The sequence below is a fragment of the Loxodonta africana genome, chromosome 13, assembly GCF_030014295.1.
Source record: "Loxodonta africana isolate mLoxAfr1 chromosome 13, mLoxAfr1.hap2, whole genome shotgun sequence".
NCBI lineage: Eukaryota > Metazoa > Chordata > Mammalia > Proboscidea > Elephantidae > Loxodonta > Loxodonta africana.
In genome coordinates this window covers 13,875,094-13,888,280 of record NC_087354.1, presented here as the reverse complement: position 1 = coordinate 13,888,280, position 13,187 = coordinate 13,875,094, and the positions used below count along the sequence as shown (strand labels likewise).

Genomic DNA, 13,187 nt, shown 5'->3' with positions numbered 1-13,187 from the left:
GTAACAGGTGGTATAAATAGAAAATAAATAGTAAGATGGTAGGTTTAAACTCAAATACAGAATTCCATTCATTATAAACAAACTAAAGGAATAAGACAAGTGACAGGCAACAGAGAAGCTCCGGTTACGGAGCCTAGGTGGCGCTTGTTGAAACTATTAATATTCCAAAGCAATTCACAGGCAAGATTTTAAAAATTAAAGACAAATTCCAATCAAAGATATCAAAAAGAAAACTTACATCATAAAGAAATGCAACTCCAGCCGCAGTCAGCATTAAGTAAAATGCAAATCGCCAGCTGCCAAAAGAAAGAAAAGTCTTTATTCCTTGTAAAGGTAATTGACATCTGAGGAGAAAAATCTTTGGCATGGCAGAGTTTGGGCAAAACACACATTCTGGAGTCAAAGTAATTTAAGCTCATACTCTGGCTTTCCCATTTACTAGATGTCTGTAACCTTGGGTAAAGGTCCCTGGGTGGCATAAACAGTTTGTGCTCCGATGCTAATTGAAAGGTTGGCATTTCGAACCCATCCAGTGTCACCTTGAAAGAAAGGTCTGGTGACCTGCATCTGTAAGATTACAGCCAAAGAAACCCTAAAGAGCTTAGTTCTATCCGGTAACACACAGGGTGGCCACGAGCCACAATCAACTCCACGGCAATGAGTTTTAATCTTGAGTAAGTCACTTACTTCCTCATCTGTAAAGCAAGGGAGGGTGGAGGGAAACTTACCTCAAAATATAAAAAGGATTAAAGATAATTTGTGAAAACACTGATCATATTTTCCCTAGTATGAAGTGAGCAATAACAAATGGGAAGTTATTATTATTATTATTAAAATGCCTCGTCTAGTTCCTGACACATAATAAATGATGGTTGATATTATCATCACCACAGGAAAGAATCTAATTATAGTCTAATCACTTATTTTACCCCATTTAATTCCCAGTAAAAAGGTTTAATGTGGTCAGACTTTATCCTTGCCTCCTAAAGCATATTTTGAAAAAAGAGTATTTTTCTCAAGTATGGAAAAGAACGCATAGATAAAGAGACTTAAAAGACATACCTACTGTTTTCACTATCAAGTGCTGCCACTACAGAAATACCACAAGTTGGTGGCTTTAACAAGCAAAAATTTGTTCTCTCATAGTTTAGGAGACTACATGTCCACGTTCAGGGCTCTAGGTCCAGGGAAAGGCTTTCTCTCCCTGATGGCTTTGGGGGAAGGCCTTAATCCTCCCTTGGGTCTAGGAGGTTCTCAGCCCAGAGACACAGGGTCCAAAGAATGCGCACTACTCCTGGTTCGTCTTTCTTGGTGGTAGGAGGTTCCTCTCTCTCTGCTCACTTCTCTCTCCTTTTATCGTAGGCTACACCCCCAGGGAGACTCCCCTCACATCAGATCAGGGCTGTGACCTGAGTAAGGGTATTGTATCCCACCCTAATCCCTTACAACTGATTGGCTGCTCACATCGGATCACACCATTACATCCTTACATAACTGCCAAACCACTGAGAATCATGGCTCAGCCAAGTTGACACATATTTGGAGCGGATACAATTCAATCCATGACACCAACCAATTGCAATATATAGACCTTATTTAGATCATGATTCAAATAAACAAACTATAAAGAAAAGTATAAGACAATCAAGGAAAATTGAACACCGATTAGATTTGTTGTTAAGTAACTTTTTTCTTCAGTATAGTACTGGTATTACAATTACGTTTAAAATAAAGAGTTATCTTTTAGAGATACATACTAAAATGCTTACAAATGAAATGATACTATGTCTGATATTTGCTTCAAAAGTAACCTGGGGTGGGAGAAAGCAGTAGGTGCAGGTACAGATGACACAGGATTGACCTTGGATTGACAACTGTTAAAGCCAGTGATGAGTACACAGTTCATTATACTAGTCTTTTATATATGCTTACAACTTCCCAGAGTAAAAAATTTTGAATTCCTGATGTTTTACCTAATGATTGCCGAAGCAAAAATAATATTAAAAGCAATATTTGTTCCTTATATTTGTATAATGCTTTATAGTGCTTTCCTCAACACACTTGAAAGATAAGCAGGAAAGAGGAATATAGGCATATACCCATTTTGTAGATGAAAAGTCAGGCTCAAACAAATGAGGCCAGTTGATGTAGCTAAGAAATGGAAAAGCCGAGACTGAAGTGCAGGTCTTCGGACTCTGAATCCAGGAGTGTTCCCTGACTATTATTATTGGCTCTAAGCTAGATGACAGTTCATTACTCACAAAACTGAGCCATGAAAATACCCAAAGGGCATTTTACAAAATGAAAAGGGAGACCTGTCTGCACCTGTTTTATTTATCCTTGGTCTGGGTATGGCACCTGCTTAGATGCAGAAAGCAGTTCCACGTTTCCCTGGATGATCCTGACCAAATAAGAATCCCAAAATAGGATCTAAGACTAGCCAGCCCACAAAGGTGGCCGTGAGTCTGGGTGGTACATTCCATTTCATTTGTTTTTCTAACATATATTAACTTTTTGACTCTGCGAAGCACACGTGTTATCTCGTTTTATCTTTGTAACAACCTCGGAAGTAGGGACTATAATTACCCTATTTTTACAGATTGGTGCTTAATTCTCACAATAATCCTGAAAAGCAGATAAGATGGATACAAACAAGGAAACCAAGGTTCAGAGAGATCACTAACTCACCCAAGGTTGTCCAATAAGAGTTGGCAAAAAACTAAGCTGCACGTTTTCAGGACTAGTTGTACTCAGGTGTCATTATACTATACCCATGATTCTCAAAGTGTGAGCCAGGAACCCCTGATGGTTCCCAAGATCTTTTCAGGAGGTCCATGAGGTCAAAAAGGTTTTCGTAATTACACTGTTATTTGTCTTTTTTCACTGTCATGCCCTCACAAGCGTATAGTGGCATTTTCCAGAGGTTATTTGACAAGTGATAGCTAAGGAATATGTGTTTATGTATTCTTATGTTTTGCGTTTTTTGTTTTGTTTTGTTTTTTTATGTTTTGTAGGTATCTCAGTTTTAATTTACAATACAGTAAATATCAATATGTATTACACACATAGACAAAAGCTTTTTGTGACCTTCAAAAGTTTTTAAGAGAACTTTTGGTCCTGAGACGAAAAGGTTTGAGAACTGCTGTACTTCACTGACACTAAGATGAACTATGGTTCACTTGTTAATGCCATTTTACCTGCTTCAAGTAAACCTAAGGTAGTAAATCTTCCTTTTTTACCAAAACAGGCTGAGAAAAACATAATTGTGAAAAAATAATTTTTCAGGAAAGAGAGACAGTGACTAATTAGGCTAAGATGGTAACAGTGGAAGACAGACTGCAGGGTGAAATCTGGGGAGGAACTGGACAGCGTGAACTTGGGCCAGCGGTAAAAGAAGGTGATGACCAGATGTGGTATCATCTTGGGAGAGAAGGGAGAAAGCAGGCAGTGGACCTGCCCCAGGTCAGGCTAGGCCAGGTGGCAGTCCACCAGACAGGAGAGCCGCTCCCACAACACTAAGACAGCACGGCTGCCTATAGACATCAGGCACTTGGACACTACAGTGTAATTTTATAATAAATGTCTTAGTCATAGGTATAAGCGCTAATTTTACAAAGAAAATTGGTCAGCTAATACGAAATTTGATTTAAAGGAAAAAAAAAACACTAAAGATTGAAATCCCGAATGCTGTTAACAGGGCTTCCAAAAAAAAAAAAAAAAACAAACCTAATGCCGTCAAGTCGATTCTGACTCATAGCGACCCTATAGGACCGAGCAGAACTGCCCCATAGAGTTTCCAAGGATCGCCTGGAGGATTTAAACTGCCGACCCTTTGGTTAGCAGCCATAGCACTTAACCACTACGCCACCAGGGTTTCCTTACAGGGCTTAGGGCGTCATAATTAAAGAAAATAACCAAAGATTATAACCAAAGAAACAATACACTGAGTTTAGGGTGTTCAGAGGCTGACTCATCCTGACACTACGGAGGAACTTCTCCCTGTTAGACAGTAATTTGTGAGGGCTCTGCATCAGGAAAGAAAGTTCCTGAGATTTCCAAAATGCCTAGGGGTGTGTATCTTGTGCTATGATTTCTGTAGCAAATTCCATAACTGATGGAGAAAAAGTATAGTCTTGTACAATTAAACAGCTTGACATTTTGCTTTAGTCTGTTCATTTATTCCATAACTTTTAAGTTATCTGACTTACAGAAAATTTGCAAATTGCTAATGAATAAGGTAAATCTTAAATTTTATTTAAATGTTTTGAGTGTATTGCTCCCTGAATATACTATACAATTTCTTGCTTTGGGCCTTTGCCTTACTTGAAACATGCTGCCCCCAAACGCTGCTTCCTTTTCTTATGGAAGCAACCCATTCTTCAAGATCCAGCTTGTGTTTCATCTCCTCTAAAAAGCTCTTCTCTGACTTCTCCAGCCTTGTTGACATATCTCATCTGAATCCACAGTACGTTTAAACTCAGCCACGTATCTGCTGGCATACAGTCTCATCTGCCATCGGGTGGAATAACGATAGACGTTATGGTTTCATATGTGATGGCCTGGTCTCTCTAATCAGCTCTGTAAGGCTAGTGATCATGCCTTATACTTTTACTTCCCTCTTAAATCTGGAGGTCTATACAGCCTAGGGTAGTGCTAGGTACTGAGAAGATACTCAATATGCCCCTCTGCCTGCCTGCACTGACTGACTGTAAGGGTAACTCAACACCCCCTCCTCTCGCCTCAACTCGGCGGCAGGCTTTCAGTGGACTCGTTGACACAGGCGGGTTCCCATATGTATGTTTGGGCCCTGTTGATCCAAATGGTCATCTGGCATAGGAGATGTTCTGCTTGCTACGAGGTAAGGGCACAGAAAGAGCATCAGAATAAGAGTGAGAAGACTTGAGTGCAACAGTCCCTCAAACAGCTAGGCGACCTGAAGTTCTTTAACCGAGATAGGTGTGTGGTTTCTCATTTCTTAAATGGGGCTAACCTATCTTCCCCGGCTGCCTCATACTGTTGGTGGGAGAATCAAACAAACGTTATCCATAAATGGTCAGGCATGATGACGTATAAGAGATTATCAGAGAATCTCACTGGAATATGATTCACTCAGAGTTAGAGAATTAGTCCCTTCCCGGTGAATTTATTTAAGATAAGAGCCATCTGCTCATGAGAATGAATGATAGCAGGAAAAAAAGAGAGATGTAATGTATAAGTTGGAGCCCTGGTGGCGCGAGAGTTGAGAGCTCAGGCTGCTAACCAAAAGGTCGCAGTTTGAATCCACCAGCTGCTCCTTGGAAACCCTGAGGGGCAGTTCTACTATGTTGTATAGGGTTGCTATGAGTCAGAATTGTCTCGATGGCAACAGGTTTGGGTTTGTTTTGTGAGATCAGCTCCACTTTGTGCTGTTTTGTGGTGACGGTTTACAGAGATATACTGTGCCAACGTGACATCAGTGGCAACACAATATTAACCAGTCATTCAAGTCAGAAAAGTCAGATGGAAGCTAGTTAGAGAACAAACCAGATTGGGTAGTATCTTGAGCCACTGTGGAAAAGGCAATGGAAGCCTGTAATGAGAAATGAGTGCTGGTTCCGAGACACCCTGACATCACTCGGTGTCTCAGTTGGATTCCAAGCATACAGAAACTTATAAGTAAATTAAAGGAAGTCCTTAAAGTTTAGTCTTCCCATAGGCTCTCTGTTTGTTTATTTGAGCGTCTTGCATCAGCTCCCTATTCATTTCACCCTCAAAACAAAAATATCTGGTGAAGGTTACTAGACAATGTGAGGACCTTAAGAAATGGGCAGAAAGAAGAAATGGTGCTGGTGTATAGAATGCAGCAACCAGCACAACCCAACTAACACACATTTGTCAGATTTAAAGAAGGGGAAACAAAATAAGAACAATCACCTAGTTCACTTTTTTTTCACAGGTGTCAGTTCTGCCACCAAGGACATGACCTAAAGTACTACAACATTCTACAAGGAAAAAAAGCAAAACTCAGATGACACAAAAAACAAATCCAACGCATCTTATACTGCCCTCAGAATGTATTTAAAGAAAACAGCTCTGTGGTAACAGTCCTATTTGATGCCCCAACCCAACCCGACCCTCTTGCTAAACCAACTGGGAAACCGAGAGGAGCTGGCTGTCCAGTTCACAGGGGGGAGTTGGGATAACGATCCAACACACATCCTCTCCAACATTCTTGCTCTTATGATTATAGCATGATTGGGAACAGGTGATAAACTCTTATGACATGAGGCCAATCTCTACCCTAAAAAAGATAAACAGTTGAGACATTTTCATGATTTTTCTAGACTTCAGGATAAGTACATAATACCTCCTGTTCATTTTAGGGAGTTCATAGCTTGCAAAGCACTTTCCATGTATTTTCTCATTCTACAAGAACACTAAGGGGTAGGTAAAGCAGGCAATATTATCCCCATTTTATAGAGAAGGAAATGGAAGACCAGAGAGTAAATGAGTGACCAGCCTAAAGCATGCTTTTGGTAAGTGACAGAGCTGGGTTTGAACCCTTCTTCTGTTCCAACTCCAGTATTCTTTCTGAGATGACCATTCTACTCCCTGTAAAATCACAGCATTTCAAGGGCTTTGACTGTCCTTCTTACCAAGCTTCCCGGAACTTCTTCATCCTGCAAGGCCTCTCTTGATTCCGCCGACTCCTAAACCATCTTTCGACCTGGCGCTCTGTCAAGTTACACTTCTTTGCCAGGCCATAAATATCAGTCTGAAAAGGGATGAAATGAATGAATGACAGACAGCAGAGTCAGGCTGGCAGGCAGTCAAGAGACTGTGCGGTCAGGTCCTGAGAACTTGTGTACTGGAGATGAGAAGGATTCTGCCATGAGATCTAGAGTCAATGAATTAACCTCTTTTGCTTATGGAATCACAAAATTCAAAAAAGGCAAGTTAGTATCCCAACACTCTGAATTACTAAGAAAGATCAGTTCTCTATAGCTTGGTATCCACTATCCACTCACATGTTCGAGCCGTACAGGTGAGTTCACAAATTGCTAATTTTTTTAGTGCCCTTAGGTGTCTGGTAGAGTGGTATAGTTTAAGATGCTGATCAAATCCAATCTCTTCATTTTTCTTATGAGGAAGCTGAAACCCCAAAAGTTTTAGTGATTTGTCCAAGATCTAAAATTAATATCAAAATGAGGACAAGAACTTAGACTAGTGTGAGCTTTCAATTATATCACACGCTGTCTCTAGTACCTCCAGAAGATAATGCAGGAAAGACTTAAACAGGTGTTAGCCACACACTTCCACATTTCATCAGATATAGAGCCTATTTCAAACTAACCCAAAATAATTCCAATCACAAAAAATCATGACGGCAACACCAAAAAAATTATGATTGCTTCTCTTCTGGAAAGCAGAAGTTGTAGGCTATGATTTAAAATTAGAAACAATAATGAGGATAGGTTAGCTCAACGGTCACAAACACTAGGGCCAAACAAGAAACATAAATGACTAAGTGTACCAGGTCTTTTTCATAACAGGATTTTAAGTTGTATTCTTTCAACACAGGCATGTTTTGCGTGTTAAATCTATGGCAATGTTCATCACTTCCACAAAGAAATATATTCTCCAATTGTTTTTGAAATACCAACCTTCTTAATATTTCATTTTCCAACAGGACAAGATATATTTCTTAATATATCATGAAAAACTAAAATTGTATAACAATGATCTTCAGCTTCAGAGTTCAGGAAATCAGTGGGAGCTATATGAGTATAGTGAAAGGAAAAGCATATGCCCTTTCCAAAAGGGACAGCAGGGACCAGGCTCTAGCTGATGGCTGCCAGAGGGAAAATGCAGTCCCAGAATTTTGATGTGAAATGGCTAGTTTTTTAAAATGTTGAAAATTTAAGTAATTGTTGGCCAACATTGTGAGAACCAAAGCCTGCATGTTGGCCAGATCACTGGACATCTAACCATCTGTGACCAGCAGTACAGTTTCTGCTGTGTTACCATGTATAGTTCATGCAATTGTTCGGGTACACATGGCAATAGTAGGCGAACTTCAAAGAGAAGCATAAGACTGGCAAAGGAGTAATTGCACCTTCTACATATTTACCATCTAAACCACTAGGCCATAACTGAATCTGAAGTGAGGGGAAGCAAAGCAAAACAAAAACAGGATGTAGCCCATACTATACTGTTTCCCGGTAAATCGCCCTCTATAATACCTGTTCTTTCACAAGCCAAGCGTTCACCTCATTTTTGAAGCAACTGAGTTGGTGACTATTCATTGGTGCCTATTTCTTGCAGGAAGGTGCTCTGGTTAAGTGCTCAACTGCTAATTGAAAGGTTGGTAGTTCAAACCTGCCAGCCGCTCCATGAGAGAAAGATGTGGCAGTCTGCTTCTGTAAAGATTACAGCCTTGGAAACCCTATGGGGCAGTTCTACTCTGTCCCATAAGGCTGCTACGAGTTGGAATCCACTCGACGGCACCTAACAACAACTTCTTGCAGGCACTGGGCTTAAATGCTGGAGATCTAAATGAACAAGACTGATGTGGGCCTCATCTTCACAGGTGATATAGGTTGAATTAAGTTAAATGTGTGTCAGCTTGGCTAGGCCATGATTCCCAGTATTATGTGATTGTCTACCATTTTGTCATCTGATGTGATTTTCCTGTGTTGTAAATCTTACCTCTATGATGTTAATGAGGCAGAATTAAAGGCAGTTATGTCAATGAGGCAGGACTCAATGTACAAGATTAGGTTGTATCTTGAGTCAATCTCTTTTGAGATCTAAAAGAGAGAAGTGAGTGGAGAAGGGGGGAGCTCATACCACCGAGAAAGCTGTGCCTGGAACAGAGTGTCCTTTAGACCCAGGGTTCATGTGCCGAGAAGTTCCTATACTGGGGAAGACTGATGACAGGGACCTTTCTCCAGAGCCGACAGAGAAAGGCTTCCCCTGGAGCTGACACCCTGAATTTGGACTTCCAGCCTACTAGACTGTGAAAGAATAAATTTCCATTTGTTAAAGCCATCTACTTGTGGTATTTCTGTTATAACAGCACTAGATGACAAGACAACAGGGTAAAGTCTGTCTAGTGAGGAAGTCAGAAAATAAGACAATTAATTATAATAAAATATCATGAGGGTTAAGATGGAAAAGTACAGGGTACCACGGGACCTAACTTTATGTTGTCAGTTCCTGGATGTCACAGTCCCTGGAAGGAGAGGATGAAGAAGGGAGGTCCTGGCAGAGAGACCAGCATGAAAGGTGGCCTGGAGACGAGAGCATGAGTGAGCAGGGAATACCTGAAGAACAGATAGAAGCCTTATATGACAGAAATATACAAAGATCAGCAGCCGAAAGATGTGGTTAGGCCACTTCAGGGAGGGTCCTGTCTGCAATGTGTCTTGTGGATTAGAGGTGTTTGCGTTTGTAAAGTCGCCCTCTTGCAGTGGTGTAAGAATGAACAAGTGGGAGTGAAACTGGAGGTAGACACCCTATTCACTTTTCTTTTTTGTGCTTAGGTCCCTGTGCTTAATAGTGAAGGCCTTGCACTCTAGGCTGAACAGGTTTGGCGGTCTGGACACCCTAACCTAAGCAGCGCCATTCTCACACTCCCCTGAAGGAAGGAGAGAACATGGTAGGCATCAAGGCAAAAAAAAAAAAAAAAAATACGGTAGAAAGGGCAGGAAAATGGAAACAGAAGATCCAGTTCTGCTACTTCCTAGCTGTGCAGCCTTAGCGTTGTACTTAAATTCTGACCCAGGGAATAATGATATTAACAATGATGATGTTTGTTACCTACCTCACGAGATTAAGGATACAGGGGTCTCCTGGATGTGAAAGTGCTACATAAACTACCAAGTCTTACGCACTGCTGCATATTTTTATGGCCAAACACAGAAAAGAAATAACGGACTAAAAGACACTTAAGGAAAAAAAATATTCCTTTACTTCTTAAGCATGTACACACATGAACAGATCCCCCAAATAGAGGATATAATTCTAGGAATTCTCCTCCAATAAAGATGGACGTTGCTTGGTCCACAACATGACATATTCTGAAATGCCACAGCACTGTGTTCTGTAAGCTCTTAGACTGCAAGAGCTCTGGGTCTAGCTTGCCTATTTCAAATGTTTTATTCACACACATTCATTCAAAAATATTGCCTCAATTGCAATACTGAAAGATTCTACAGGGAAAATATTAAACGACGCAGGAAGCATCAAAAGAAGATAGACCTGAGATCAGAAGAACTAGATGGTGTCTGGCCACAACTGATGACTGCCCTGACAGGGAGCACAACAGAGAACCCCTGAGGGAGCAGGAGAACAGTGGGATGCAGACCCCAAATTCTCATAAAAAGGCCAGACTTAATGGTCTAAGACTAGAAGAATTCTGGCGGTCATGCTTCCCAAACCTTCTGCTGGCCCAGGACAGGAACCATTCCTGAAGACAATTCATCAGACGTGGACTGGACTGGACTGGACATTGGGTTGGAGAGGGATGCTGGTGAGGAGTGAGCTACTTGCATCGGGTAGACACTTGAGACTATCTTGGCATCTCCTGTCTGGAGGGGAGATGGGAGGGTAGATGGGGTTAGAAACCGGCAAAACAGTCACGAAAGGAAAGGCTCAAAGGAGGGAGCGGGCTGACTCATTAGGGGCAGAGTAAGTGGGAGTATGTAGTAAGGTATATATAAGTTTATATGTGAGAGACTGACTTGATTTGTAAACTTTCACTTAAAGCACAACAAAAATTATTAAAAAAAAAAAAAAAAGAAGATGGAAAGAATATGCCCACTCACTATACCAAAAAGAACTGGTCGACGTTCCACCATTTGAGGAGGTGGCACATGATCAGGGAAGAAGTCCAAGCTGCACTGAAGGCATTGGCCAAAAACAAGGCTCCAGGAATTGACAGAATACCAACTGAAATGTTTCAACAAATGGATGCAGCACTGGAAGTGCTCACTTGTCTATGCCAAGAAATTTGGAAGATAGCTACCTGGAAGAGATCCATATTTATGTCTGTTACCAAGTAAGGTGATCCAACCAAATGTGGAAGTTATTGAACAATATCGTTAATATCAAACACATGTAAAATTTTTCTGAAGGTCATTCAAAAGCGGTCATAGCAGTGTATCGACAGGTAACTGCCAGAAATTCAAGCTGGATTCAGAAGAGGGCATGAAACCTGGGATATCATTGCTGATGTCAGATGGATTCTGGCTGAAAGCAGAGAATACCAGAAAGATGTTTACCCATGTTTTATTGACTATGGTAAGGCATTCGACTGCGTGGATCACAACAAGTTATGGATAACATTGAGAAGAATGGGAATTCCAGAACACTCACTTGTGCACATGAGAAACCTGTACATGGATCAAGAGGCAGTCATTCGAACAGAATAAGGGGATACTGCATGATTTAAAGTCAGAAAAGGTGTGAGTCAGGGTTGTATCCTTTCAACATACTTACTCAATCTGTATGCTGAGCAAATAACCTGAGAAGCTGGACTATATGAAGAGGAACAGAGCATCAGGATTGGAGGAAGACTCATTAACAACCTGTGTTATGCAGATGACACAACCTTGCTTGCTGAAAGTGAAGAGGGCTTGAAGTACTTACTGATGAAGATTAAAGACCACAGCCTTCAGCATGGATTACACCTCAACATAAAGAAAATAAAAATCCTCACAACTGCACCAATAAGTAACATCATGATAAATGGAGAAAAGATTGAAGTTGTCAAGGATTTCATTTCACTTGGATCCACAATCAACAGCCATGGAAGCAGCAGTCAAGAAATCAAAAGACGTATTGCATTGGGCAAATCTGCTATAAAAGACCTCTTTCAAGTGCTAAAAATCAAGACTAAGGTGTGCCTGACCCAAGCCATGGTGTTTTCAATCACCTCATATGCATGGGAAACCTGGGCAATGAATAAGGAAGACAGAAGAATTGATACCTTTAAATTGTGGTGCTGGTGAAGCATATTGAATACACCATGGACTGCCAAGAGAATGAACAAATCTGTCTTTGAAGAAGCACAACCAGAATGCTCCTTAGAAGCAAGGATGGCGAGATTAGGTCTCACATATTTGGACATGTTATCAGGAGGGAACAGTCCCTGCAGAAGGACATCATGCTTGGTAAGATAGAGGGTCAGCAAAGAGGAAGACACTTAAGGAGATGGATTGACACAGTGGGTGCACCAATGGGCTCAGGCATAACAACTATTGTGAGGATGGTGCAGGAGCAGGCAGTGTTTCGTTCTGTTGTACATACGGTCACTATGAGTTGGAACCGACTGGACGGCACCTAACAACAACTTGTGCCAGGCACTCTTCCAGGTGTTGGAGATTCAGCAGTGAAAAAAACATGCTAAAGTTCTTACTTTCATTCTACAATTTTTCCCGAACTGAAAATGATCCAACTTTGGTTATTAAACCAGATATAAATATCTGTTTAATAAATGCATCCTGAAGATAATTACAGTATATGGTTTGAACTACTTTTTTTTTTTTTTAATTTTGTTTTGGAGCACAGGTCCATCTAAATGAAAGTCAGTCTTGGCAATACTGGCTTTGTAGACGTTATTGGGATAGGAATTCCTTGCAAGCAAAAGTCTCTAGAAGTACTTTTTTTAGTTCATACATGAAGCAAGCATTTATTAAACACTTACAATGCACAAAAAATTATGTAAGGTATTATGGGCAGGGAAACAAACATGATTAAGAAATAAATGATGTTCCCTTGGGATAATCATTGAGTTGGGAAAACATGTATAAAAATCGCTCCTGTATAAGTCGATCTATGACTTTTTTTTTTATGGTAAGTACAAAATTAATGGTATAGATTACAAATAGCATGTATTGAGTGTCTACTTTGTGCTAGGCCCTATTGCAAGTGCTTTATGTACCGTCCTAAGCCCTAAGAGGTAAGCACTGCAGTTAAGCTCAATTCACACAGGAGGATACTGGGGCACAGAGGTGTTAATCTGCCACCTGCACATGCAGCGTCTACAGCGGAGCCAGAGTTTGGACCCACCTAGTCTGTCCCCAAATTCTATATTCCTAGCTACTGCACTATACACTGTGCTACGTGTTCAGAAGTGGGTTGGAGAGTGAAGGGAAAGCCTCCAGGCAGAGCCCAAAGAGAAGGTTTTTCTTTTTTTGGTGCCA

General features: G+C 40.8%; 1 protein-coding gene across 1 annotated transcript in view; it reads right to left on the bottom strand.

Annotated features, from left to right (window-relative positions):
* CERS3 (ceramide synthase 3) overlaps positions 1-13,187 on the bottom strand; it is a 101,071-nt gene that overhangs the window by 63,400 nt on the left and 24,484 nt on the right. Inside the window, exons 3-4 of the mRNA XM_003413797.3 lie at positions 6,636-6,754; positions 239-296 (exon numbers count right to left, since the gene is read on the bottom strand). Of these exons, the coding sequence (XP_003413845.2) occupies positions 239-296; positions 6,636-6,754 (177 nt within the window). The remainder of the gene's footprint in view (positions 1-238; positions 297-6,635; positions 6,755-13,187) is intronic.